The 27,848-nt window shown below is 37.0% G+C and overlaps 1 protein-coding gene across 6 annotated transcripts; it reads right to left on the bottom strand.

Moving 5' to 3' along the window:
- Positions 1-25,639, bottom strand: LOC103416871 (MADS-box protein SVP-like). Of its 6 annotated transcripts, none has more exons than XM_070812604.1 (10): positions 25,370-25,592; positions 25,158-25,215; positions 24,867-25,069; positions 14,597-14,675; positions 13,879-13,940; positions 13,680-13,779; positions 7,923-7,964; positions 7,714-7,755; positions 7,382-7,557; positions 1-270 (listed from the first exon to the last, which is right to left on the bottom strand). In XM_070812604.1, exons 3-10 carry the CDS (start codon positions 25,046-25,048, stop codon positions 261-263), a joined length of 693 nt encoding a protein of 230 aa, XP_070668705.1. In that variant the 5' UTR covers positions 25,049-25,069; positions 25,158-25,215; positions 25,370-25,592; the 3' UTR covers positions 1-260.
- Positions 25,640-27,848: the final 2,209 nt, after the last annotated feature.

Here is a 27,848-nt window from a genome sequence, read left to right on the forward strand (position 1 = left end):
TTAGTCCAATCCAATCCAGTAAACACTAGCAAGTGCAAACAAATGCACCCTACAAGTTATTCTAGAGCAATGTCAGGCTACTAGGAATATAAATAGAGTTTTACATATAATACACAGTCACACTTCACCATAAATGTGTTCCAATTTGTTTTCGAGATTAAGGACACACGGATCACTCGAATCTTACAATAACTCGACTTTATTTAGTAATTATAAGGAAGTGCAACTTTCCATCTGTCTCCACTTCGTAACCAGGGAAACTAAGGAAGCCTGAAAATACAGAACACAAAACTGATTAGCAATTTCATTGAAGATGTTGAAGAATAAAAGCATATATACTAGCAGTACAATTATACTTACGGAACATCAAGAATTTGCGATCTCGTACGAAATCATGCAAGTGATTTTATGCCGTATGATGTCATAGTATTGCGAATTCGAGAGTGTGGAGTGGATTTTATCCCATATTTTTTATTGAATAACGGTGATTATCACTGTAAAAATTCTGCTAGACCACTAGTTGACATGAAGTCATGCAGATGATTTACGTTAGATAAAACAAAGACATGCAGGTAATCTTTTGCAATATGATAACCTTTTAGACCATCATGCTAACCCAGTAGGTTGGACCATTCAGACAACAATATTTTTAGAAAAATAAACAATTTTAGTTCAACTTTCAATGATAAATAGCACATAATCTGTGCTATCCTCTACTATTTCCCTTAGGTTTTCTCCAAAATTTTCTTTTGGTGAGGAAAGGAGCCAAACGGGCCAAAGAAACATGAGGCACAAGAAAAAGGAAAACACAGCAAAGCCCAGATGAGCACTTTGTGCTAATCAGGGAGGATACCTATGCGATCTAGAGCACACAACTAAATACATAACGATGCTAATATTAAAAGTCAAAATAAAATAAATTGGACAACTATAGATTGAGAGGGGTGCATTCAATTGAGATTTTAAGGGATTTTAATTCTTTTAATGAATCTAGGGGTATTCAATCAGGATTTTAAGTGACTATCTGAAATTCAAGTTGTATTCAATTAGAATTTTATGATAGTTTATTAAAATCCTTAGAAATCTCAGTGTATTCAATTAGGATTTTAAAGAAATTTATAACATTTCAGGTGTATTCAATTAGAAATTGATTTTAAAGAATTTGAGAAAGTTGAGAAATTGGAGGGAATTGGAGAGATTTTGTAGTGTATTTTAAATATCCACAAATCTCACATCTTCCCATGAGATTTCGAGGGAATTGAATCAAAATTTTATATGGAATCTCTACAAATCAATTAAACTCCATAAAAATCCATAGATTTATAAATCTATTAAAATCACGGAAATTCTCAATTGAATACACCAAGATGAATATTTTCTAACAATCAAAACCCTACAATTGTAGAAAAGATGTAAGCATTTGTGCATATTACACTTTGCATAAATATTGAATTTATGAGTTTATTTGTTCATATGTTATTGTTTGTAATGAATGGCTAAGATTAAAACTAGCTCATAGGAATGACAATTGTTATGGCAACTGTATATCTTAAGTTGTACATGTGCTGTGTACATGAGTTATGTTGTACGCCTAAGTGGGGTGGTAACAGTCATCTTGCTCATTCTTATTTGTTGAGTAATCAAATCCAAGAGGAGAAATGTACTCTATCGTCTCTTTTCAATTTATAAAATCAAAGCTTAATTCAAATACAAAACACTCAAACTTTTTGGCAGCAGCATGGTTGCAAAAATCAAGATGACAAAGTTTTGAATTTGGATGTCAATTTGATGATTCATAAAAAATAAAAATAAAACAATAAAAAATTTGCCATTGAATTACTAATTAGATGAAAGAAAAATTTAAATTCAAATTTTTTTAGAAAGTAGGTATTGTTCATTTACTGATTTTCTTAAAAAAAAGGAAGACTGTTCATTTGCTAATATTTGTTTTTCGTTTTAATATATACATATGGACAAAATAATTGAGAAATAATTTGGTGCCTGTTAAAAAAAAAGGAAAAATGATCATGTGTGATAAATAATTTAAGAAAATAAAGAAAGGAGAGACATTATAAAGGATCAAACACGAAAACCCATATATACTAAATGCAGCAAATAGTTGTTGCTAAAAATACACTTTAACGATGAATCAAACTATTTACTATTTATAAGAATATAACATTAACTCATCTAAATAGCTTAACATATTTGGTGTCCCCGATTCTCATAGGCTCTGAACGATCACCCTGCTCGCACTAGGCCAAGGCCAGCCTTGGAGCTAATCATACACACCAAAAAACCTCAGTCTCTCTTATATAGGACCCAATAATCCTAAACCCTAAAAATTTGAACCAGACCTATATCGGACCCAATAAACCAAGGACCTGGATTGTCTGCCCTCCCCCATCTCATTCCCTTCACATCCCCTTGTATTTCTGTGGTCACGATTAAGCCACATCAACATTTTATATTGATTTTTTTATAGAAATAATAAGATAAAAAGCAATGGGAATATAAAATGTTGACGTGGCTTAACCGTGACCACAGAAATACGAGGGGATGTGAAGGATATGAGATAGTTATGTGGTCACGATTAAGTCACGTCAACATTTTATATTGATTTTTTTATAGAAATAATAAGACAAAAAGTTATGGGAATATAAAATGTTGACGTGGTTTAACCGTGATCATAGAAAAGAATGGAAATGATATGGGATGGGGAGGGCAGACAATCCAGGTCCATAATCCTAAAGCCTTCTGTAACCGAAACTAAAACTTGACGTAAATTTCGATATGGTATTTGGCTTCCATGAAGGGTTGGTTTGTTGGGTAAAGTAGAACCAAAAATGCCTTTCTTAATTATTTATTAAAAACTAAATATCAACCGTTAGATTTCGTTGAGATTGAATCTTAACCCCCATTTAAAATCGTCTTTCTCTCTTAGGGTGTGTTTGTTTGCCCTCGTTAAAGTTCACTGGATTGGACTACTTTGCTAAGACTACTAATCATGTGTTTGGTGCAAGCTGGACTAAACTTTAATGGGATTAAGTCAGACTCGGTCCGACTGAGAGCTTCACTAAGTCGCCCTAGTGAGACCCCCCAAAAACAACGGGATTGCTAATCCCGTCTCCAACATCGTTTGCACATTGTTGTCTGTAACTCCTACTCACTTACAATTGTCCAGATCTGAAACCCACCACCAACCACTGCTTAAATCTCAAAATTCAACATCTAAAATTTCCCCAAAAACACATGCAAACGAATCTCCAGAACAAATTCAAAACAAAAACCTCAAAATCCAACATCTAAAATTCCCCCAAAAGCACATGCAAACAAATCTCCCGAACAAATTCAAAACAAAAATGCAAAATCACCAGAAAATCCCGAGATTTTTCGAGAGAATCAAAGGAGGCGTTGGGTGGTGAACTCTGGTGAATCCTCTACATAAGGAAAAAAGGGAGAGGTTGGGGAGAGAGTGGATGGTGGAAAAGAGGAGATGGGAGGGAGATGGGCAGAGTAAAATAGAGAGATGTATATAGAGAGTGGAAGAGAAATCTAAAAAATGGTGAACCAGATAAAAAGAGGGAGAGGGGAGGGAGAGAGTAGCAGAGGAAAGTGGAATGGGTAACAGTGATATGCTTGGAAAAATAGAGATTAAATAATATATTATTTATATTTAATAAATAGAGATTAAATAATATAGTATTTAAATTTAATAGTTATTCTATTTTTTAGTCCTACATTGTATTAAACGCTTCACCAAGTCAGTCCAGCTTAATCTAATCTAAGCCAGTCCAACTTAGTCCCTAAAGCTAGTCCAGTCCGAAATAATCCGGTGCAACAAACACACCCTTAAGGTCTTTACTCTTCTCTGTCGACCCCATCCACCACAAATCAGCCACCTTGACCAAGATTCCTCGTTATCCCAATCACCACGCAATTTAGCCACTACCACCACTGCATTTCAGTCACCAACAATTATTCCGTCCGCCCATCTTAATATGTAAACATCTCATTGCATTCTCATCTACCTTGCAATTCTCATCAAACAACCCACTTGCAGGTCGAGTCCAAGCCACCGCCCCGGCCTCCATCTCCATCTCTCTCACACCACGACCTCCAAGCCACCACAGCCCCATGATTTGCTTGTCCATTGCCTTCAAATGCCATCGGTTCTGTCGCCACCGACCAAACTGAAACGACGAAATTGGTTTATCGAAAATCGGTAATCTACTTCGTTGGTATCGTTATCTGTTTTGAAAATGGCCATTCCAAAAACTTCGGTTCGGTAGTCGATACATGTGTTTCTGTTCGATTACCGAACCAAAAGCAATCCCTCCTCTCATATTTAAGATCAAATCGGATAAATGGTCTCCGTGGTCATAAGATATTTGGACAATAGTCCATATAGTAAAAAAAATTCGGATTTAAACTCATATAGTCAAAGTTTGTTAGAATTTATGCTTGAAATTAAAACTTTCCATTAGTAACTTGTAGGTGGGTCCCACAGATAAGACTAAGATGGTCATTTCATTATTTCCATTTCATCCCTTCCATTGATCTCCTTTCAGAACGATGAAACGGTCATTCCATTTCATCCTTTCCAAACTCGCCATTAAAACAATTACATAAACAATGACGACGAATTGATGTTGCCGGAGGAGATGAGGGAAGGTATAATCGGAGCGTCATTGAAGTATCTAAGTGAGCACGGCACTCGCCTTGTTCGCAAAGGAAAAAGGCTCGGTCGAATCGCCAGGAACAAATTATGGTTCTGGGCTTTTCTCTTTGCAGCCTTTTATTTATTTATTTATTTTTATTTACTTGCTGCTCGTCGGCTTCAAAATGCATCCTCCTGGTATGTGCAAATTTATAGCAAAAACTTAACTTTTGTTAGTTTGATTACTTGAATTTTAAATCTTGGTATTAATACTACATTAATTATGAATGTGGGTTTTGATCAATGTAGCTAAACTAGAAGGTAGTGGTATTAGTATTTCGGTTCACCCAGAAATTTTGCTGTCAGGTGCTAGAAAACCAACCAGAAGCAAGCATCGTGCCAAGTGTAAGTGTTGTTATATATTGATCCCTTGAATTTTTGTTGTACTTTTTTTTTTTGAAGGGATGAAATGGAATGACCATGTCATCCTTTCATTGTTTTGAAAGGAGATCAACAATGGAAAGGATGAAATGACCATCTTAGTCTTACCCGTAAGACTCACCTGCAAGCTACTAGCGGAGGAATGACATAAGTTATAATTACGGGCATAAATCCTAATAGACCTAGACCATATGGGTTTAAATCTGAATTTTTTGACCATATGAGCTATTTTCCGAATACCTTATGAGCATGGATACCATTTATCAGATTAGGCCCATATTAAATTACTTAATACCATATACTTATATTACTGAAAGAGTAATGATAGGAAGAATAAATTTTTATATTGAAACTATTTTTAAATTGGCAAGGGCTTTTTTACTGAAGTGCATGGTAAAAGACATTTATTCATGTAATAATATAATATAGAAAAAATAGGAATTAAATCATCAGTTTTGCAATCAGTTGTTGTTGTTGTTGGGATTTTTTTTTTTTGTCTTGATACAAACTAGTCGATTTTTCTAACAAAAATCTTACCATCTAGTTGTACCATCATTTGCCAACACAATCCTCTCCGGATCCTTTTGATGATGATCCAAAGGATTCGTAAATCCTGTCCGATCATTGTATGTGCGGTCAGTTTTTGTCAGCTACTATTTGTGTTTAATTTTAAATTAAAATATTTAAAATGATTTTTGACCGCACGATATACGATGAACGAATATAATTCATGGATTCCTGGGATCCTCATAAAGAGGATCTAGTGAGGATCCAGATTCCATCATTTGTACATCTATGTAATAAAGATGGGACCCACATGCGTTGGTAGATTCTAGCTCTATTAGAGAAATAGTACAAATAGATGGTAAGTGTAGCACTATTCTTTTTCTAAACATTAATTTTCGCTTCTTAAGTAATCACGGGCTAGAATAAAAACAAAAAACCTACACCAAAATTCAACGTCAAAGAAAGCATGGCAATCCATTAGGGTGCGTTTGGTACGCAAACAGGACATGACAGGATGGGACAGAACGGGATGAGATGAAGGTTCCGTGTATGTTTGGTACGCGCAGGACGGAACATGTTGGTTGTTCCGTTTTGCGTTTGATACGCGTTGGACGGAACGCAAATGACTGCAGAGCCACAACCAGAGGTGCAGAGACTGTGAGAACGAGTCACTTGGAACTGATAAATCCACAAACCAGATAATGAAGCATAATAAACTTAATTGCAAAACCCAATTCAGATTGGATCTTCTTGCATCTGATTCAAGAATCTAAAGTGTCTGCATGTAAATTCAAGAACCCAGTTCATAAATCCTCGAACATTTTCATCAAAAACGAAAACCCCCTAAAACCCACGAATCCACAGGCCATTTCAATAAAAACCAACATATCTTATCGCAAATATTGATCAATAAACAAAACCCAGATCGTCGACTTTGACTTCTCATCCGTCCTATCACAACCCCTGATCGGCCAAGTGGGTACCTCTCGATTTCGAAATTTTTTCAGTAAATTGGCGAAGTCGTAGGTGCAGAAGTAGTTGGCAAAGTTGATCGGAGAGCTTCTCCTTTTGGTGGTAGAGGAAGGTGTAGGTGCATAAGTAGTTGGCAAAGTCGACGCATTTGTCCACCGGGGCGCCGCCAGCGTCGCCATTGCTGATGCCGCTTTGGTCCCCGCCACGGCCGCAGTTTCTATTAGCTCCCCATGCCCTCAGATGGAAGTGAGATGGAAGAAGGAGACAAAAACGTTATAATTTTGTGTTCCACGGATGGGGAACGAGTTCGTTCCAGGGGGAGGCGGAACGAAAAATCATCAAAAACTTGTTCCGTGGAACAGCGCGTTCCACTCATTTTAGGCACACCAAATGTGAGACGGAACGCCTCATCCCATCCCGCGTACCAAACGCACCCTTAGTATCATTGAACACAAGCTTAAACCACAAAGGATAAGAACTATGCCCAATCAGAGATTTTATTAAGACCTTCCCTAAATGGCTTTTTTTCTTAAAAGAAACGAAAATTATTCTTAAAATTGGTAATGTGTAAAAATCGACCTGATCATGCTGAAATGAATTAGCTTGAGAGAACAACACATGATTTAAGTAAGCAAAACCTTCGCATTGGGACAACAAAATATCCCTCCCTAAACTTTATTCTTCGCAGTCGTACCATCAAATAAGAAAAAAGAAAAAGCCAAAAAAGCAGAAGCCAAAAGTCGGAAGCAGAAGCCAAAAGCAAATAGCATATATATTAGCTAGCAAGTTAAAGCGCCTTACCCGAGTTTGAGAGACAAGATGTCGGAGCAGTCATCTTCAAGAGAAAGAGCATTTGTGGAGCAGGTGGTGGCATTTGTGGCTGATTCAGATGTCACGCCTTCTTCTCCAATATTATTCAGGTTTTCCAACTCCATGATGGCCGCAGGTCCGATATCTCCTCCGGATAACATCACCATCTGCCATATGCAAACACAACAAAGATAAAAATACCCGAGATGCGATAAAATAAAAAATAAAAAAAAACCCGAGATGTGATTTACTAATTTAGAGTTATTTGGTTTTCATTTAAAAAAATAGAAGAAAAATACTCGTTGATGGTGGTAGCTGCTTACCCTCTGCCTTTGCTGGTTATTAGCTTCTATCAACTCAGCTCCCTGCATGTATAGTCAGTGCAAGGAAGAGGACAATAAATCAAAAATTCATTAATGATAATTAAATTTAATGTTTATTATTTTCTTTTTTGGAAATTCTTGACTATTGTTTATATTTGTGGTTATTTCATATATAGACACAGACAACAATCATCTATTTAACTACAAACCTTTTTCTCAAGTGCCATAATCTCACTCATAATCTTGTTTCTCTGAAATGAATGGAAAAAATTAGATGTTGCTGTATGTCTATTGTAAAATAACCTAGTTAAAGTACAGAAAATACTTACGTCAAGTCCTTACAACCAAAAAAAAAAAGGTCAAGCCTTCATTCAAATTGAACAAAGTCTAAAATCAAAGATATGCCTGCAAAAGAATAGCCAATTTTATTTCCCATAACTGTAGGATTACATCAAGGTTCATCCTTAAGTCCTTACCTTTTTGCGTTGGTAATGGATGAGTTAATAGGACATATTCAAGATGATATTCCTTGGTGTATGCTTTTCGCAGACGATATAGTGTTGATAGATGAAACTCAGGAAGGGGTAAATGCAAAGCTTAACCTTTGGAGAGAAGTGTTGGAATCTAAAGGTCTTCGCCTAAGCCGATCAAAGACAGAATATATGGAGTGCAAGTTCAGTGCAAATGGAGGCCAAAACGAGTTAGGGGTGAGGATCGGAGATCAAGAAATAACAAAGAGTGACCGTTTTCGTTACCTAGGATCTATCTTGCAAAAGAACGGAGAATTAGATGGAGATCTCAACCATAGAATACAAGCTGGATGGATGAAGTGGAAGAGTGCATCAGGCGTGTTGTGTGACCGCCGTATGCCACTAAAGCTCAAGGGAAAATTTTATAGGACGGCAATAAGGCCGGCGATGCTGTATGGCACAGAATGTTGGGCGGTGAAGCATCAACACGTACACAAAATGGGTGTAGCGGAGATGAGGATGCTTCGTTGGATGTGTGGGCACACGAGAAAGGATAAGATTAGGAATGAGGATATTCGGGGTAAAGTAGGAGTAGCCGAAATTGAAGGAAAGATGAGAGAAAATCGGTTACGGTGGTTTGGACATGTGCAAAGAAGGCCTACTGACGCTCCGATTAGAAGATACGACTATGGGACAGAGGTTCAGGGCCGAAGGGGTAGAGGAAGACCTAGGAAAACTTTGGAAGAGACCCTAAGAAAAGACTTAGAGTACTTGGATCTAACGGAGGACATGACATAGGACATAACACAATGGCGTTCTAAGATTCATATAGCCGATCCCACTCAGTGACTTGGATTTTCCAAGTCTCCAACCGAGAAGTTTTCCTCACTCGGGAAATTAAGGGAACACTACCTCAACCTACATGCTCCACTCACAAAGCTTCAACATACAAGCTTCAACAAAAGAAAATTCAAAGAACTTAGCGAAGAAGGCTTTGGTGTATTTAACACAATACGTTGAAATGAAGGAAAGCTTATTTATTGATATCCCCGATAAGTTACAAATATGTACATATACTTGAGTCAAAATAAACAAACAAGAGGGAGCCTTCACAAAGGTTGCTTAGGAGAAGTCTCAGCAGTCGGTAGAGCCCCAGGAAGAGAAGGCACTGAAGGGGGATCATTCGGAGCCTCAGTACTGGACAGAACCCTAGAAGGAGAAGGCATCAGAGGTTGATCATTTGGAGCTTCATTAAGCGGTACAGCCCCAGAAGACGAAGACAATAAATGCCTTTGGAACAAACCCATAAATCTCTGATGATCAAGTAAAACCTGACCATCAGATTCCTTCATCTGGTCAAGCTTCCTCTTCATGTTTGTAGCATAGTCATGTGCGAGCCGGTGCAACTGTTTATTCTCATGCTTGAGCCCTCTAATCTCCTGTTTGAGACTCATCACTTCAGCCGCTAATGATTCAACTTAGCGGGTTCGAGCAAATAGGTGTTGGGCCATATTAGACATAGAACCTGCACACTGAACACTGAGAGCCAGAGAATCCTTAACAGCCAACTCATCAGACCGTTTGGAAAGTAGTCTATTATCTTTGGGAGTGAGAAGGTTCATGGCCACTACCGCAGCGGTCATATCATTCTTCATCACGAAATCCCCAACGGTAAGATGACCAGTAGGGGAGACGAAGGATGGGCGCCATATGTTGTCTGGAGAAGGCGAGGCTGCCTCTTCAACAAGGTTCAAGTCAAAACGATGGTCGGAGGGGCCAGACATTTTCAAAGGTGTTGAAGAGAGAAGAGGTCGGACAAATCAAGATTTTAGAAGTGCAAGAATGGAGCTTTTACTGGTGGATATTCAAGTGTGCTTTGGAACTTAATGTCAGCCCCTATAAAAATCTGCACTCGACGAAGCTTCAGAAATCGAAGAGACGCCTGCTCAGAAATCGAAGAGGCGTTTGCTTTCTCAAAAGCTGGGCTGCTCAGATACCACGAGGGTCGATCTCAGAAATCGAAGAGGCGTTTGCTTTCTCAAAAGCTGGGCTGCTCAAAGACCACGAAGGCTGATCTCAGAAATCGAAGAGGCTTACTTTCTCAAAAGCTGGGCTGCTCAGAGACCACGAGGGCCAATCTCAGAAATCGAAGAGGCATCTACTTTTCCAGCCTTGTCAGCACCTGTCACACGCACACTCAGCTTTGCGGAAATTATGGGCATTATGTCGAAGATTTCTGGCGAAGTAGAAAGCACATGAATTGTACTGTTCAATCACCCACTTCCCACACGCAACAGTATCTCATGGGTACCACAGATAACTTTGCCAAATTCTCTGACAAAGTTGAGACACGTGAACCTTGCAGCTCTCACTACATCGCTCTGACCAAGAAGGGTAAAAGAATAGTAAAGAAACAACACTAACAAAGTTTAGACACATAAATTTTGAAGGTCTAGCTACCATATTATTACCCACAAGGGTAAAGGAACAGTACCACTGCTGGATAATTGGAAAGTCCCGGTGTGTCAACCTCTGTGCTTCGTGGCAAGGTAGACTAGCAAACATGCCCAACCTTTACTCACATTCGAGAAAACACTCCCAACAAGATTTCTTGCTCCAAAATCGAAGAGGCACAGCCCTCCGAATCTCGAGAGCCAGACTCCCAACATGATTACTTTCTAAAAAAAATCGAAGAGAGGGTAAAGGAACAGTACCACTGCTGGATAATTAGAAAGTCCCTGTGTGTCAACCTCTGTGCTTCGTGGCAAGGTAGACTAGCAAACATGCCCAACCTTTACTCACATTTGAGAAAACACTCCCAACAAGATTGCTTGCTCCAAAATCGAAGAGGCACCGCCCTCCGAATCTCGAGAGCCAGACTCCCAACATGATTACTTTCTCAAAAATCGAAGAGACACCGCTCTCTGAATCTCGAGAGCCAGACCCCCAGCAAGATTGCTTTCTCAAAAATCGAAGAGGCATCGTTCTCCGAATCTCGAGAGCCAGATCCCCGACAGGATTGCTTGTTCAAAAACCGAAGAGGCACCACTTTCCCAACTTTAAGAGCTGGATCTCCTTGGATAAAGCTTGTCTGTAATCTTCACACGTAACATCAGCTTTCCAGATACCACAGACCACTTTTTCAAAGTGCTCTGACAGAGTTAAAACATGTGAAGCTGGCAGCTCCCACTACCGTGCTATGACCAAGCAGGGTAAAGGAATAGCATTATTACTTGATGTTAGGGAGACTCCTATATATGTTGACCTCCATCCCCAACGGACAGGCAGACCTGCAAACATGCTCAACCCTTCCTCTTATCTGAGAGGGCACTCCCAACGAAGCCTTTCGAAATATTCAGCTTTCTTTCCCCCCGATAATACCTCTGTAAACAAGCTATACTAGAGCAAGAATATCTCATATCATCAGGGTTAAAAGCAAGAGTATCCCATATCATGCTTTTTCCCTGTCTTTTCCTTTGGCCTTGTTCTTACCTGCAAGACAAGGAGAATGAGAGCAATCAGTCAGCACTTGGAATCAAGCTTCCAGCCAGGAACTGACTGCCTGGAACCCCTTACTTGATTACTTACCTGGCATTGCTCTCGAGTACTCATCTTCAACATCTTATGCTTCCAGGGAAGATACCGCATCTGCCTGAGGAACAGATAGGGCAAGTGAGAAGGATACAAGGAAGCATGTGGAGACAAGCGTAACAGCACACGTGCCGATACATCCACTACTCTGTCAAAATCAAAAGTATCCCATATCAGCAGGGTCGAACGTACTCTAGATTTGATGGACTTGTTTTGACCCTCAAATTCTTCAGTCGGCCTTATACTCTGGAGGAAACTAGAAAACCCTCCAGCCCAGTTCAAGAATAAGCCTGTGGAAAGTTACTTCTTCAAAAGCAAAAGTATCCCATATCATCTCTTCTCATTTTTCTTCTCTTTATCCTTCATGCTGCCTGCAAGATAGGGAGAATGTGAACAATCAGCCGGAGCTCTGATTGCTTACCTTGTCTGTCACCTCTTCCAGCAGATCCTCTAGCTCGGCGACTTGGGGGACTCTTACTACATGGTTTGTATCGCGCTTGACCAAGCCTGAAACTACAAGTAAGCTTCAAGTGAAATTGATACATTACCTTGTGCATCTCCACCAGTTACAGATACCACCCCTGGATGGAGGAAGAGTACTTCCAGAGAAGATGCCACATCTACCTATGAGACAGATAAGGCAAGTCAAGACGATACCACACTCCGGTACTTAGAAGTTTCGTGGTTACGAGATCATTCTCCCACAATATTTCCTAATGTCATTTGTACTAAATCATTCACTTGTACTCACTAAAGGAGAGCTTGAACCTATGTACTTGTGTAAACCCTTCACAATTAATGAGAACTCATCTATTCCGTGGACGTAGCCAATCTGGGTGAACCATGTACATCTTGTGTTTGCTTTCCTATCTCTATCCATTTATATACTTATCCACACTAATGACCGGAGCAATCTAGCGAAGATCACAAAAAGTGACCGTTTTCGCTAACTAGGATCTATCTTGCAAGAGAACGGAGACTTAGATGGAGATCTCAACCATATAATACAAGCTGGATGGATGAAGTGTAAGAGTGCATCCGGCGTGTTTGTGTGACCGTCGTAGGCCACTGAAGCTCAAGGGAAAATTTTATAGGACGGCAATAAGGCCGCGATGTTGTATGGCACAGAATGTTGGGCGGTGAAGCATCAACACGTACACAAAATGGGTGTAGCGGAGATGAGGATGCTTCGTGGGAGGTATGGGCACACGAGAAAGGATAAGATTGAGAATGAGGATACCCGAGGTAAAGTAGGAGTAGCCAAAATTGAAGGAAATATGAGAGAAAATCGGTTCCGGTGGTTTGGACATGTGCAAAGAAGGCCTACTGACGCTCCGGTTCGAAAATGTGACTACGGGACAGAGGTTCAGGGCCGAAGGGGTAGAGGAAGACCTAGGAAAACTTTGGAATAGACCCTAGGAAAATACTTGAGTACTTGGATCTAACGGAGGACATGACACAAAACCGAGCGCAATGGCGTTCTAGGATTCATATAGCCGACCCCACTTAGTGGGAAAAGGCTTTGTTGTTGTTGTTGTTGTTGTTGTACGGTGTTAAGTACGGTGTCTACGAGCACAATGTGTCGATCTATTTATTTGATTAAGCCAGGCCGGTAGTTCACTTATGCATAGTGAAAGAAAAAAAAAATTAGAGGAAGTGCGGTATTACTTTTATGGAGTGCTAATAATAAATTTTCTATTTAAACCGAATTAAGACATGTCTTAAATTCATTGCAGAGCGATATTTGAACACAGACTAATTAAACAATAGATCTTCCGAACAATAGCAAAATAATACACATTAAGCCTCACAATGTGCTCCTCTATCTGAGGGGTACCTAGTTTTTAGAAGCCATGGGCACCTGTATTCACCTGTAACAGAATAAATTAGCTAGCTAGCACTGACCTTAGTTTGAATCACACGGCCAAGGCTTACTTTCACCAATTTTTCTAACTTCTGCAGTTCATCGAGATCCAAGTCTTCAAGGTCCTCGCCCTTCATCTGCCTGTTGAATGCCAAACCAATTTCAGCACTCTCGTAAACGATCATATCAGCTTAAATAACCACCATATATCTTACAAGCAAATCAATAAATTATAATTACCTCAGCTTGTGGCTTTTATCCTCGAGTTCCTTACTCAGCCTGATCTTGTTTTTTTTCTCCAACTAATTAAATGAGAAACATATTTATACCGAACTGTCATTTAGATAAATCTAATTTGTCACATGTAAAAGCTTATAAACATCAGGCCAAAAATAAATAAGAAAGAAACAAAAACTTGTGGCAAAAGATGTTTCCTTCATACATTTCCTTCAAAGTGGAGGAAAGAGCGAAAAAAGGGAAAAAGATGGATTACTGAAACATACTAGAGCATGCACGGATTTACAACATGTAGCAATCTCCAGGTCACTATCAAGCAACCATATTTTGGGATGATTGATTCTTCAGCCGAAATATGAAACTTCTTTCCGAGAGAAAACCTCAATGATTCTAATTAATATCAACTAATAATACAGCTTAGAACGTTCAATAAAAGTTAAAATTATAACTTGGAGTCATTACTCAACCCCAAGCACTTGCACATATTAAGCCCAAGAGGCCAACCCTGCTGCATGCATATATAGAAGTCTAACATCTATTTATTTTTATTAATGTTAAATAATTAAACCTTTAAGATGGTGTAAAAATACATTCTGAAGTTTCTAGTGCAGATCACAGAATATGTTACATTCACTTGACACAATTACTTGTCATACCATTAAAATGGAAATTAAAGAGCAACTAGGATGGGAAAAAGAAAACCAATATTGAACTTAATTACCTGCAACTGATCAAGCGTGGGCTGATCCGAGTTTTCCCTACCAGTACGTGAGTTGTACCTTGCAATCACATCCTTGGTACTTCACAACATAAAAGGATAAATATACTTAGCATTTTCATTATTATTTATAAATTTTTAGACAGAAAATTTAATCCAACAAAAAAAAAAAGATGCAGAAAGTTAAATTAATACATGTGACTAAGCATAGATAACAAAAAACAATAGAAGGACAATGTAGCCCAATTTCCATACTTCTGGTTTGCGAATACTTTTGCAATAAGCCCAATAAATTAGTACATGCATGCTGTATTTCGTTTTGTACGAGATTGTCATTTACTCTATTCTTTTCTGGTTTAATTTCTTTTTAAATATAACTTTAAAAACTGAGACTGAAATCAACCACCTTTAAACATACATGCAAACAGAATAACTTCTAAAATAAAATACCCCCAGAAAAATCATCCACAGTGAAATGCAGATCTAATTTACCAATCAGAAGACAAAATTCAGAAATACCAATTAATACAGGTTTGGAGATAATTCATCTAGATTAACCAGCCACAACAACTATCACTGTGGAGATAGTCTGTTGCAAACCAACCAGCCAAAAGGCCCAAAACATTAGGGCAAAGCTTTTTGGATGCCTTATTGCTTGGTCTGGTTACCCAGATCAAAATGTCACGTCGGAATATTATGAGATCATCAAGAAGGCAAAACCAACGTTGGGGACTACCAAGTTAACCGAGAATCATTTCTGGATTTTCTTTGTGAGGATTTTCCTTGAATTCTCTTTGTGAATATCTTAGGGATCCTCAAATCGTGTACATTCATCGTATATTATGCGGTATAAAATAATTTTTAATATTTTTATTTAAAATTAAATATAAACAGTACCTAATAAAAATTGATCGCACGATTTACAATAAACAAACACAATTTAAAGATTCCCAAAATTCTCACAAAAGTTGGCCTAAAAAGTCCAAAATTTCCTCTTACATCAACTCGGACATCATTGCAAATATGCTTTAGTTATTATATTTGTCATGGCCACTTTTTGGGTGGCTTGACTACATTGAATTTGTCAATGCTTACAAGTTAGCAAAATTCGCTTAATACGTGTATTATATATGTATTTTGTAAAATATTTTTGTTTTATGTACACGTCATAACTAGATTTTTTTTTTTAAATGGAGACAACTGATGGCAAACCACGCGAAGGCCAAAAAAACTCACAGAAACATTTTAACCTCCTCCTGACCACAAGTCTCATGAATTTCTTGAAACACCTCACGTACGACATACTTTACACATTTAATACGCATCACTTGCACATATTTTTAATAATACATATAAAATTCACATATTCTATACATATACAAAATAATTAAATTATAAAAATGGCCAAAGTTTTAAAAATATTTTTTTATGCTAGCAAATTGTTAAGAAAAGATTAAAGAATCACAATTGCTAAACGACCAAAACAACCTTGCAGTCTTGCAGAGTTTTAACTCCCCTATTCTAAGTAAACGTTGAACATTTGACATCACTCTTATAAACGTTGAACAACGTTACACCTGTTCAGAAAATATTTCATTAGGTACGGACATCACATATGCTTAACTCCCCTCCAAACTAGTGTTTATGAACTATCCATTATATAGCATATATAACTTAACACGCAATTACTTGGGTATTACATAATATGCACTTAACCACGGATATACTTCATTGATGTATCATGCTCAACTCTTGCTACACAAGATTGTCGAATGAGAAATCTTCTTTCACATTCGTTAAAAGGGATGCAGCACAAAGCATTCGTGTTGAAATTTTAATATTGATATTTGTTTCATAAGGTAATATATATTTGAATGAAAAATGTCGGTTAAGTCAATTGAGTTTTAAGAAGTTGGATTGTTCAAATCATGTCTATGTGTTTTAAGACCAATGACATGCTATCAATGAAAAGTTGTGTGGTTTGCCGAGGACGCATCTGATATCATGATGCATGAGTTGCATCCTTACATAAAGACTTCATGCAAAAGATACATTTGGTTTAAAGGGGTGGCTTGAAGTCTATATAGAACAAAGAATTCACTCCCATAACAAATTATTGAGTTTATCCACAAAGCTCATCTTGTTAATTGCCACAGTTCTTTCAAGTGTAGTGAGAGTACACATGTAGAATGTTTTGACACACTGTGTGCTTTAATTTTTGATATTGATTGTTGTGTCATGAGAGATGGATGCCTATAGAGCTACAAGCATAATAGTAGGTGTGAAATTCTTCTTAAGAAGATTGCATGCATCCAAGCCTCAATCACCACATCTTTCTTACTTTATTTTTTTTAAGGCAAAGTAAGTTTTACTTCGTTGTTTATAGTTAACGTGTACACAGTTATTATTGTAGTTTATCTGGTTGTGATTCATACCGAGTATATAGTAGTTTCATATTTTTTTGGTTTATTAGTCTATTTTGTTTGACACTCTTAACAGAAAACACTTGATGCTTATGCTTGCAGCACCAGAATCCTCTCCTCTTGTTTTGTTAATAGACACCAAGTATATAGATTTAAAGGCTGTCTTGTTTCTGGTGAGTAAAAATGAGGCGCTAGAAAGAAAGAAAAAAACAACAAACATATATGGAGGTTTAGAAGTTCTCATTTATGGTGTGTAAAAAGAGGTGTTGGAAACTACTTGCTTGGATGTTGGAATCTTTATATCTTATTGATGAAAAAAGACACTGCAAATGGCTTACTTTCAATGGGTAAAAAAAAGGGAACGAAATATTACCCATTATGGGAAAGCCTCCAAAGTAGTTTTTTGTTTCTTAATTTACAGGATTTTCAATTTGTTCCTTCAGTAATGTAGATAATGTTTCTAGACGGGTGTCTTGGGGAGGTTAACACAGAACTTTGGGTCAAAGTTAAAGAAAAGAATGGTAGCAGACCGAGCTGACGTGAGCTTTAGCAGGCAGCACAAGACGAAGAGATTTGAGTGTTAACCTTAGATGGGCTACATCAACTTCGAGTTATATTTAATTATCTGATATGTATATTGCTTACATGAAAATCTCTTAGATTTAGGAGACTCTTACAAGAGGAATGGGAGAGGTGAGAGAAATGGCGAGTAACTCCAGTGGAAGTGAGTCTAACCTGTTTGTTGGAGATGACTGTCTTAAGTACTCATGGGAGAGGGCACAGATGGTTAACATGTGGCTCAATACAGGTGATGGAGAGTGAAAACACAACGGGTCAACACATAGCTTTTTTTTAATTTTATTTTTATGGAAACGATAATTCATTATCATAAATAAAGGTACATAAAAGGTCCTAATACAAAGTTAAGCACAAATACAAAATATGAACCAACCAAGTAACAAAATAAAGGGTCCAAGCCCAAAACAAAAGAACAAACCCTAAGAACTCTAACTACTCCTTCTATACCAAACCGCCACCATCGCCGTCAACAACCAAGGCAGAGGCCAATAACAAGCATCAACAAGAAATATGTAGAGGATGTGTTGGGAGTTTCGTACTTGAGCCAATCTGTGTCATTCTCAATCGATCAAAAAAAGGGTCAAAATGACCTTCAATCCACCTAAACGACCAGCGTAGATATGAAGTCCATAAATAAGGGTGGGATGTGCACCAACATCAATCCAGGGCAAAGAGGAATAATAAACTGAAAAATCTAGGGCATGATATCTAAGGGGTTAAAGAAGGGAAAGAGGGAAAATATGTGGTGGGGTCAGAGAACAAAGTGATGGAGTGGGTATGGCAAGGATGAAAGAAAGAAGTGGAGGAAGAACATATACAAGAAAAAAAACCACAAAATGGTCATAGCACTCAAATCTGAGACACTCACAGAACAATAGAGACAAAAACTCAGAAAACTAAGACAAGAGCTCAAAAGGCAGATTGAAGGGGTTGCGGTCAACCCCAACCAAAGTTAGGGCCGACTAAAAAGGGAGCTTTGGTTTTGGGTTTCTTGTTAGGCAGAAGGGACCAGTAGGTGTTTGAGAAAAAAAAAAAGTGGTTGGGTAAAACATAGCTTTGCACTCAGTTGGCACAGACAATGGAGTACAGATACACCACGTCTAAACTACACATAGTTTTGCTAACCTTTAGGCACCAAATCTGATCCACTTTTGCCATCTCAAAAGGTGCTGGGGTGTGAGGGCTTTTGTTGACGTGAGTTTTTATTGTAAGTATTTTAAGAGTCCTATATTCGGTCGGATTACAATTTATAATTAATTCTAATCTTTTGTGATTCGTTTACTTATGGAACAAGGCATGTGTATCCTCTATTGCGGCTGTATCCCTTTCCCATCACCGTATCCTTTGTTGTTGTCATACCCTACTGTCTTGTGTGTTAGTATAATAGCGAATACTTGTTGGATTTTAGAATTCGATGAAACGAATCATATGCACTATGATAAACACTTGTTTTAATCTATGATATGTCCTCATAGAAAGTGTGTGGCAATTGCCAATGATATTACTGCTCTTGTTGTTGGAGTGGGAACCGTGTGCCTTACACCCTGTCTTTCCTTGCACCATTGTTTATTGCATCTATAATTGTCCTAATCTTTATTGTCTATGTACCACAAGTCACTAAACAATTGGATTGCAATGTATTAATTTATCCTTTATTTTGCTTGCTTCAGGATATTCAAACAAAGAAGATCATTGGGCGTGGCACTAAAAGAGAGGGACTATATTATGTGGATGGTGTGATTCTTGAGAGAGCTAATTTGGTTCGTGCATCGTGTGATGGTAACCTATAGAATTTATGGTTATTGCATCGTTGTTTGCGGCATGCATCTTTTGGTTAGTTGAAGCATATGTTACCTAGTTTGTTTAATGGTATTAAAGACTTCAAATTAAAGTGTAAAGTATGTGTTTTAGCTAAAAGTCTGTGTACTTCATTCTCATAAAATATGAATAAAAAGTTATTTCCGTTTGCGCTAGTACACTCTGATGTTTGGGGCCTTCCCCTATTAGTACTAATTTTTGGAATCAAGTAGCTTGTTACTTTCGTGATGATTGCACCCGTATGTATTGAAAAATAAAAGTGATGTTAGTGATGTGTTTTGTATGTTTCACCAGATGGTTAAAACTCAGTATTCTTGTAATATTAAAATTTTGGGTTCTGAAAATGGTAGAGATAACATAAATTCTGAGTTATCCTGATTCCTACAAGATCATGAGATTGTTCATAAAACTATTTGTCATCATACCCCACAACAAAATGGGGTGACAGAAAAGAAGAATCATCATATCCTGGAGACAACATGTTGTTTTCTTTGGTGCATCTGCTCCCAAACGCTTTTGGCTTGCATCGGTTATATATGCAGTTTATGTTATGAACTGTATGCCCTCTCGGGTCTTGAATTTTCGAACACCACTTCAAAAGTTTACTCAACATGCTCCAGTGGTTTCTACACATACTTTGTCATCTCAGATGTTTGGTTGTGTGGTTTATGTTCACATCCAAAAACTTCATCACAGAGAACTTGATCTGTGTACACTTCAATGTGTTTTTTTGGGTTTTGGAAGTCAGCAGCAGGGATTCATATGTTACAATGGATGTTACGTTTTTCGAGTTCAAACGTTTTTCGAGGGAGAGTGATGATTTGGATGATCTACATTGGTTAGATTGTACTTCAGGGAGAGAAATGGAGAATGTAGTCCAACAGCTCAACAAATAGGACGGTCCAGTTTGGCAGGACTATACCAAACAGCAATGCCTAGTTCAGTAGGATCCTACCGAAAATACTACCCTACTTCGGCTTGACTGTGCCAAGAATACTAGCGCAATGCGATAGAACTCTATAAAAAGTACCAGCCTAGTTTAGCAGGACTATACCGAAAATAACAGCATAGTTCGACAGAACTCTACTGAAAATACCAGCTGATTTTGACATGACCATATCGAACAACCGTGCCCATTTCAGTAGGACTATACCAAATAGCCCACCATTTTCTAACATAACAATCAAGGTACAGCAAAGGCAAGCCCCGTCTCATCTTCAATAATAACCTCTCTCTATCTAATCCTTTAGTGCATGATCCATCTCCATTGAATATCCTAGAGGTAAGTGTTTTAAATGATAATTCAACTAAGCATAATATTGTTGTGAGTACATATAAATTGCCTCCAAGACAGAATCGAGGTGTGCCACTTGATAGGTTCTCTCCAAAAGGAAAGGTGAGGTATTCAATTGCAAATTATCTATCTTGTGAGCACATTTCACCTTAACAGAAAGTACCGGTAAATCCTATGGAGTCCCATTAAGGTTCCAATCCAGGTGGAAGAAGCTTTACAAGACCTCAAGTGGATACACTAAGAAACTTTTTCTCCAGTAGCGAAAATGAATACGGCATGTACTTTGATTTCTTTAGTTGCAAATATGGATTTGCCTCTTAAATAGTTTGATGTGAAAAATGCATTCCTTCATGGGAGCCTGAAAAAGGAAGTGTATTATGTGTTCCCACCAGGTTATGGTGTGAGTGGTAATATTGGAATGTGCAGATTGCATTTGTCTTTGGACTTAAGCAATCATCCATGGCGTGGTTCAATAGGTTTATTCAACCAATGAAGAAATATAAGAATGCCAAAGTCATCCATATCACACTTTGTTCCTGAAGCGTACAGGTGGTAAAATGACAGCTTTAATTATTTATGTGGAAGGGATATAATTATTACCGATGATGATTCGAAAGAGATTCAGAGGTTACAGAAAAATCTTGCATTTGAATTTGAGATGAAAGATTTGGATGAGTTAAAGTACTTTCTCGAAGTTGAGGTTGCCAACTCTACTAAAGGTATATTCTTGCCTCAGCAAAAATATGTGTTGAATTTGCTGAAATAAACTAGCATGTTAGGACATAAATATGTGGATACTCTCATTGAAGAAAAGCATCACTTGGGTATTTATCCTAATCAGGTTCTTGTTGATAAGGGTATGTATCAAAGGCTTGTGGGGAGACTACTTTATCTAGCTTACACTCGTCCTGATATACATTTGTTGTGAGTTTTGAGTTAGTAATTTTGGCGTATTTGAAGTCTACAATAGGTATAAAGATATTATATAGCTAACATGGGCACGTTGGGGTTGAAGGTTTTACGGATGTAAATTGGACTAGTAATATTACTAACAAACGCTCTACATCAGGGTATTGTATATTTGTTGGAGGTAACTTGGTTACATGGCGTCGCAAAAAAATAAAGTGTTGTCAAAGTCTTCTAAGCGGAATATAAAGGTATGGCACAAGGAATATGGTGAGCTTCTTTAATTACGTAAACTGTTAGGATGTATGGGTTTCAAACCAAAATAAGCTATGATATGAAATTATATTGTGGCAATAAGTCTGCAAGGGAAATAGTCTATAATTCAGTACAACATGATAGAAACATGTGTAGGTTGATAGACACTATAAAGGAGAATCTCAAAAGGAAGATTGTGTTTCTGCTATTAGTGAATTCAAAGGAGCAACTAGGTGATGATTCGATTCAGAAATATATAGGTAAAGAATGTCGAATAGTAAAAATAGGAAGCTTTAGATGACAACAAGCTTATTCATTCTATAGCACATAAACGTATTAACCTCTAAGAAGCTAGCTTCAGAAAACTTTTCTTCTTACGCAATAGACAAGTTAAAGGACACCACCATACAATAAGAGCATCTTTTCTATGCACACTGATTTGGGATCACATAATGATATACTAATTCTTATGGCTGGTTTGGTATTACTATGCTTTGAAAAAAAAATTGATTATGTTGTGCTGTGAGAATAAACTCATTTTTGCTACTTCACGTTTTCAACTTTTTTTCACTCAAAACTGTGAAAATAAGCTGTTTTTAAGTGTTTACCAAACACCTTTTTGAGCTCAACTTTTTTTAATAGCCGTTTTTTATAAAAACACATCAGTACCAAACTAGTACTTATAGCACATTTCAGGTTAAAAGAACCACTTTAAATGTGGTGTTTCTAGTTTTATTAATAAAAATGAGGTCATCACTCACTATATGGATCGACTTTTATTTTTTTAACTAAAACAAAGCACAAATTTATCTAAGTTCTTATTCCACAGTTACATTTCCACTTAATCTTCGCAAGTATACCTAAGTTCGTTCGTAATTTCATGCATGCTTATGAAAAAACAGGTTATGCCATAGGTGCACCATTCATTGCCCTACTTGACGCATGCATGCGTATTCCTTCTGAAAGGATCTTCAAGGCTTGTATGATGAATTCCCAAGTTCTCATCATATCACTTTATTCCTTGTAAGAAAAATGCAACGCATATATAATTGAATGTTCGTATTTTAAGTCCTTAACAAGTTCACCGTATTCATCTACATGCATTTTAGTTTAGGTGGGAGAATAAAGGACGACTTTTGGAACATAACCCAACATCATGAGTTGAAGTTGGCATGGATATACATACACATATTGCATATATTATATATGTGGTTTGCAGAGAGTGATACACTCTTTTACTAGCTAGAGTTTTTTTTTTTTTTTTTTTCTTTCTATTTTTTAAAAGGGAAACAACTAGTAGCAAGCCACAATTATTCACCATTTCGGGACCCAAAAAGACTATAAAGAATTTCATCCTGCCTATAGCTAGAGTATTTTATCTATCACTTTATGTTGTTAGATTATTTATTTAGAATTCATTATCTAAATTTTGGTAAGAATGATGGTCTAAGAAAATAATATACCGTGTATCTAACAAGTGAAACGGTGTACAACCAATTTGTGATATATATTCCTCATTTTATATATTATTATCTACAATCAATTTGTGATAGGTGGAGAAGATCAGATCAAAGCGGCAAGATAAACTATGAAACTGTAAAATTGCAAAAAGATTACATAATTCACTAGACAAGGGGCTCTCATATGCAAAGAGTTCTGCATGGCATACACGACTAATTGCATGTAGAATGAAAAGCAAAGAGAGCAGCATCACCAAGTCACGTACAAATAATACTTCACAGATTGAAAGCATGTAAACTAATAAAATGTTTCTCAAACTTGGACACCTAGCAAGAAGTTGTCTCAATCAAAAGTACACCTCACTCTCCTGCACCGGATTTTTGGATAGCATTCCTCTAGTTAAGACTCTCTTTCTCTCTCTCTCTCTCTCTCTCTCTCATCTCTCTCTCTCTCTCTCTGTGTTAAAGCTTTTGGATTCTATAGCCTTTCTTCTGTGTCTTTTCTAATGTGTCATTGTGTACATGCATGGATTATGCTAGTTAGCACTCTCTCCTCTTAATATGTGTGTGTGTATATATATATAAGGCCTAATCGGATAAATGGTCCCCGTGGTCATAAGGTATTCGGATGATAGCCCCTATGGTAAAAAAATTCGGATTTAAACCCTTGTGGTCTAAATCTGTTAGGATTTATGCCCTTCTGTTAAATAATGCTGACGTGGCTGCCACATATATGCCACGTGGCTGCTAAATGTCTGCCACGTGGCAAAAATAATAATTTTTAATTTTTTTTTAAAAAAACCTGAATTTTTACAAACAAAAAAAAACCCCATATCTGCAAGAAGAAGAAGGAAAAGGGAGAGGGAGGAGGGTCGCGCGGGGAGAGGGCTCCGGCGAGGGGGGGAGCTGGTCTCCGGCAGGAAGAAGAAGAAGAAGAAGAAGGAAGAGGGAGAGGGAGGAGTCGCGCGGGGAGACCGGCGAGAAGAAGAAGAAGAGGGAAGAAGGAGAGGGAGGAGGGTCGCGCGAGGAGAGGGCTCTGGCGGGGGGGGGGGGAGCTGGTCTCCGGCGGGAAGAAGAAGAAGAAGAAGAAGTCCGGCGAGGGGCGGGGGGAGCTTCTGGTTTTTTTTTTTTTTTTTTTTTTTGTAAAAATTCAGGTTTTAAAAAAAAATTAAAAATTACTATTTTTGCCACGTGGCAGACATTTGGCAGCCACGTGGCATATATGTGGCAGCCACGTCAACATTATTTAACAGAAGAGCATAAATCCTAACAGACTTAGACCACAGGGGTTTAAATCCTAACAAACTTAGATCACAGGGGTTTAAATCCGAATTTTTTTACCACATGGGCTATCATCCGAATACCTTATGACCACGGAGACCATTTATCCGATTAAGCCTATATATAACTTTTTGACCCAAATGACTGAATCTCTCTCTCACACACAGAGAGAGAAGTCAAGTCATGTACTTGGTATATATATTTGTTCAAGTTAGAAAATTTGAAAGAATTTATGAAGTGGGATATTGTATTAGTACCTGGAGCTTGAGAAATCAAAGAGCTTGCCAGTTTGAGAAAAGATGATAACAGCTACTTCAGAGTCGCACAGAACCGACAGCTCTCCAGCTTTCTTGAAAATCCCCCTTCTCCTCTTTGAGAAGGTCACCTGCCTTGCCGGCAAGTAGTCGATCTTCTTGATCTGTATCTTCTCCCTCATCATTTTCACTATTTCTTCCTACCCCTTCAGAAACAATAATTGAAATAAAATAAAATTAACCAATCACTTTAAATTTCAATATATATATAAATGTTCAGAAGCTCAAAACTACCTTATCTTTTCTGGGTTTCTTAAGGACTATTGACCTCAAACCCTAGCATATCTCAGATCTAAATAAGTAAAACAAAAGCCAGATCAACCTACCAACCACAATCAATTGTCCAACAAGCCTAGAATATTTAGTATTTACCATTAATAGAAGGGAATAAAAAGGAAAACCATACATAAATTAATTACTGGGTTTACCTCTGTTTTTTTGTTTACCTTCGTTGGGGCCTTTCAGGTCTGAAGTTTTTGGTCTGACCTAGAAATTTCCAGAGTAGTGAAAGCCAGCAATTTTGGAAAGAGAAGAAGACAGAGGAGAGACAGCGCGTTCGTGCTGCTGGTCGTTCAGGAAAGGAAAGGTTCCTAAAGGAAATTTCCCATTTATGGAAAAACCTGGTTGTATCTTTCCGCTGTTCGTTTCTTTTTTCTTTATAGATATTTTTCGGAGGAAATAAGATAAGAAACATGGAACGTAAATCAATGGTAACCGATGCAGTTGGTGTGATGAATGCTATCGCCATCGTTTCTATGTGGACGAGACGATAGTAAAAATGTGGAATCTCTTAGTTACGGAATAAGACTCTTCCCTTTTAATCTCCCTCTCATTTTCTCTACCCGTATTTAAACAAATAAAATTAAATCACGTTAATATCTTATTAAAAAAAATACCTAGAATAAAAGTGTGAAAAACTGAAAAAAAAAAAAGAGGGAGAGAAAAAGAAAGGAGGGACAAGGATTGTCTGCCTTCCCTGTTCTCATGCTCTCTTGTTTTGTGTGGTTATGGTTAAGTCACATCAACATTTTATATTATTTTTTTATAGAGATAATAAGACAAAAATGAAAAGTAATATAAAATGTTAACATGACTTAGCCGTAACCACACAAACAGGACGACATGAAAGAGAATAGAAACAAGGAGGACAGATAATCCTTGTCCAAAAAGAAGACGGTAGTAGAAGTCCTACCCGAGCACTGTCAGTTTAGCCCATTGTTTTATCCATTCTTTTCCGGATTTTTTTTATTTAATTTTAAAATAATTTTTTAGGAAAAATTAGGCTCACATCCTTATTTTTGTTATTCTATTGATTAAAATCCTATTCATTTTCAATTTTTGATCAAGGTCATTGGGTATTAATAACATCATTAATTATTTGAATAATAAAATATTTTTATTTTTAAATATACTCCTTTAATGTTAAAAATGTTACAATTAGTATAATATTTTTATTTTTAGTTTGTAACTATTTTGAATTTGCAAATATTTTTTAATTTGTACCAATTTTCTTTTCATTTTTAATTTGTACCTATTTATTAGTTTCTTTTTTAGCCCATATTTTTTAAAGTTTTATTTGTGTTTGTACCCATGTGTATACTGTCACGTGACATTTAATCAATGATAGAAAAATTACATATGGTATATTTATGTTTTATGCCTAAACTTTGTATCATATATTTATATTTTTAGTTTGTACCCACTTTTAATTTGCAACATTTTTTTTTAATTTGTAGTATTTTCTTTTTAGTTATATTTTGTACCCATGTATTAATTTCTTTTAGCACCTATATTTTTAAAATTCATTTGTATTCATAATTTTTAATCTTTTATATGTACCCTAATTTATTTCTAATGTACCCATTCTTCTTTATTAATGTACCATTTTGTTATATGTGAAATGAAATGTACCAATTTGTTTGTAAAATGTACCAATTTTTTTAACACTATGGATACATTCTTTTGCCATTTATTATTTATTATTTTTACATAGTTTTTATCCATTTATTCAATCAAAATGTTTGAATTTTTTTATTGTAACCATTTCTAATAGTATTATAATGAGGGATTTTAAATTTATAGGATTATAAATCTCATAAAATATCAAACAATTAATGTCAAAACTATAAAACTATAAAAATGAATAGTAATATAATGAGGTGTACAAAGTCAAGGGGCATTGATCAAACTTTAAATATTATTAAGATTTTAATAAAAAAATGTTAAGGATTAAGGACCGCATCCAAAGTATCCCAAATTTTTATTGTATGATATGATGCACGATGTCAGACACAATTTATAAATTTCGGAGCAAAGAGAATCCGGATCTCTCCGGATTCTTCTTTTATGGACACTTTTTTAAGGGATGCTAGCATCACATTGCTAGAAGGGGAAAAAAATTTAGTTATAACATGAACACAAGTGGTACATTACTTGTTTTAATAGAAGTGGTGAAAAATTTTATTTTTTAAATTATTAACTTTTTAGCGCGCGCACATATTCCATCATTTATATAGTGACATATGGTGTATCATCCCGTGTACCGGTCACATTGAAAAATCTCCCCTATAAGAGCCTCTTCCTCAGTTGTGCAGTTGACACGTAAGACGTAGATGCCCTTTTGCCATGCGTTTTCAGTGTAATTACCCATTTGCCAATCGTTGATTCGCCTTACCCACTCCGTCTCTCTCTCGGTAGCAGCAAGCAATCGCTGCGAATATGAGCGGTTGAGGGAAGCGGGCAACCTGACAAAAAGGAAGGAAATGCGGCTGTGGAGGGAAGGGAGAGATGGTAGAAAGAGATAGGTAGCATGTAATTAACTGGAAAAGTATAGATATTTAATTGGCTATTGAACTTTGTTTAAATTTCCTTCTGGGTTTAAGCATAGGATGGGAGGCGAGAGGAATGGGGTGAGTGGCTGGTGGG

This window comes from Malus domestica, chromosome 15, assembly GCF_042453785.1.
Source record: "Malus domestica chromosome 15, GDT2T_hap1".
Taxonomy (NCBI): Eukaryota; Viridiplantae; Streptophyta; class Magnoliopsida; order Rosales; family Rosaceae; genus Malus; species Malus domestica.

Coding starts and splice junctions, on each gene's coding strand:
- LOC103416871 (XM_029093256.2), bottom strand. CDS start 25,048: ATGATGAGGGAGAAGATACAGATCAAGAAGATCGACTACTTGCCGGCA. Junction 13,941..14,596: donor CCACGCTTGATCAGTTGCAG/GTAATTAAGTTC, acceptor TCATTTAATTAG/TTGGAGAAAAAAAACAAGAT. Junction 7,756..7,922: donor TTATGGCACTTGAGAAAAAG/GTTTGTAGTTAA, acceptor CTATACATGCAG/GGAGCTGAGTTGATAGAAGC.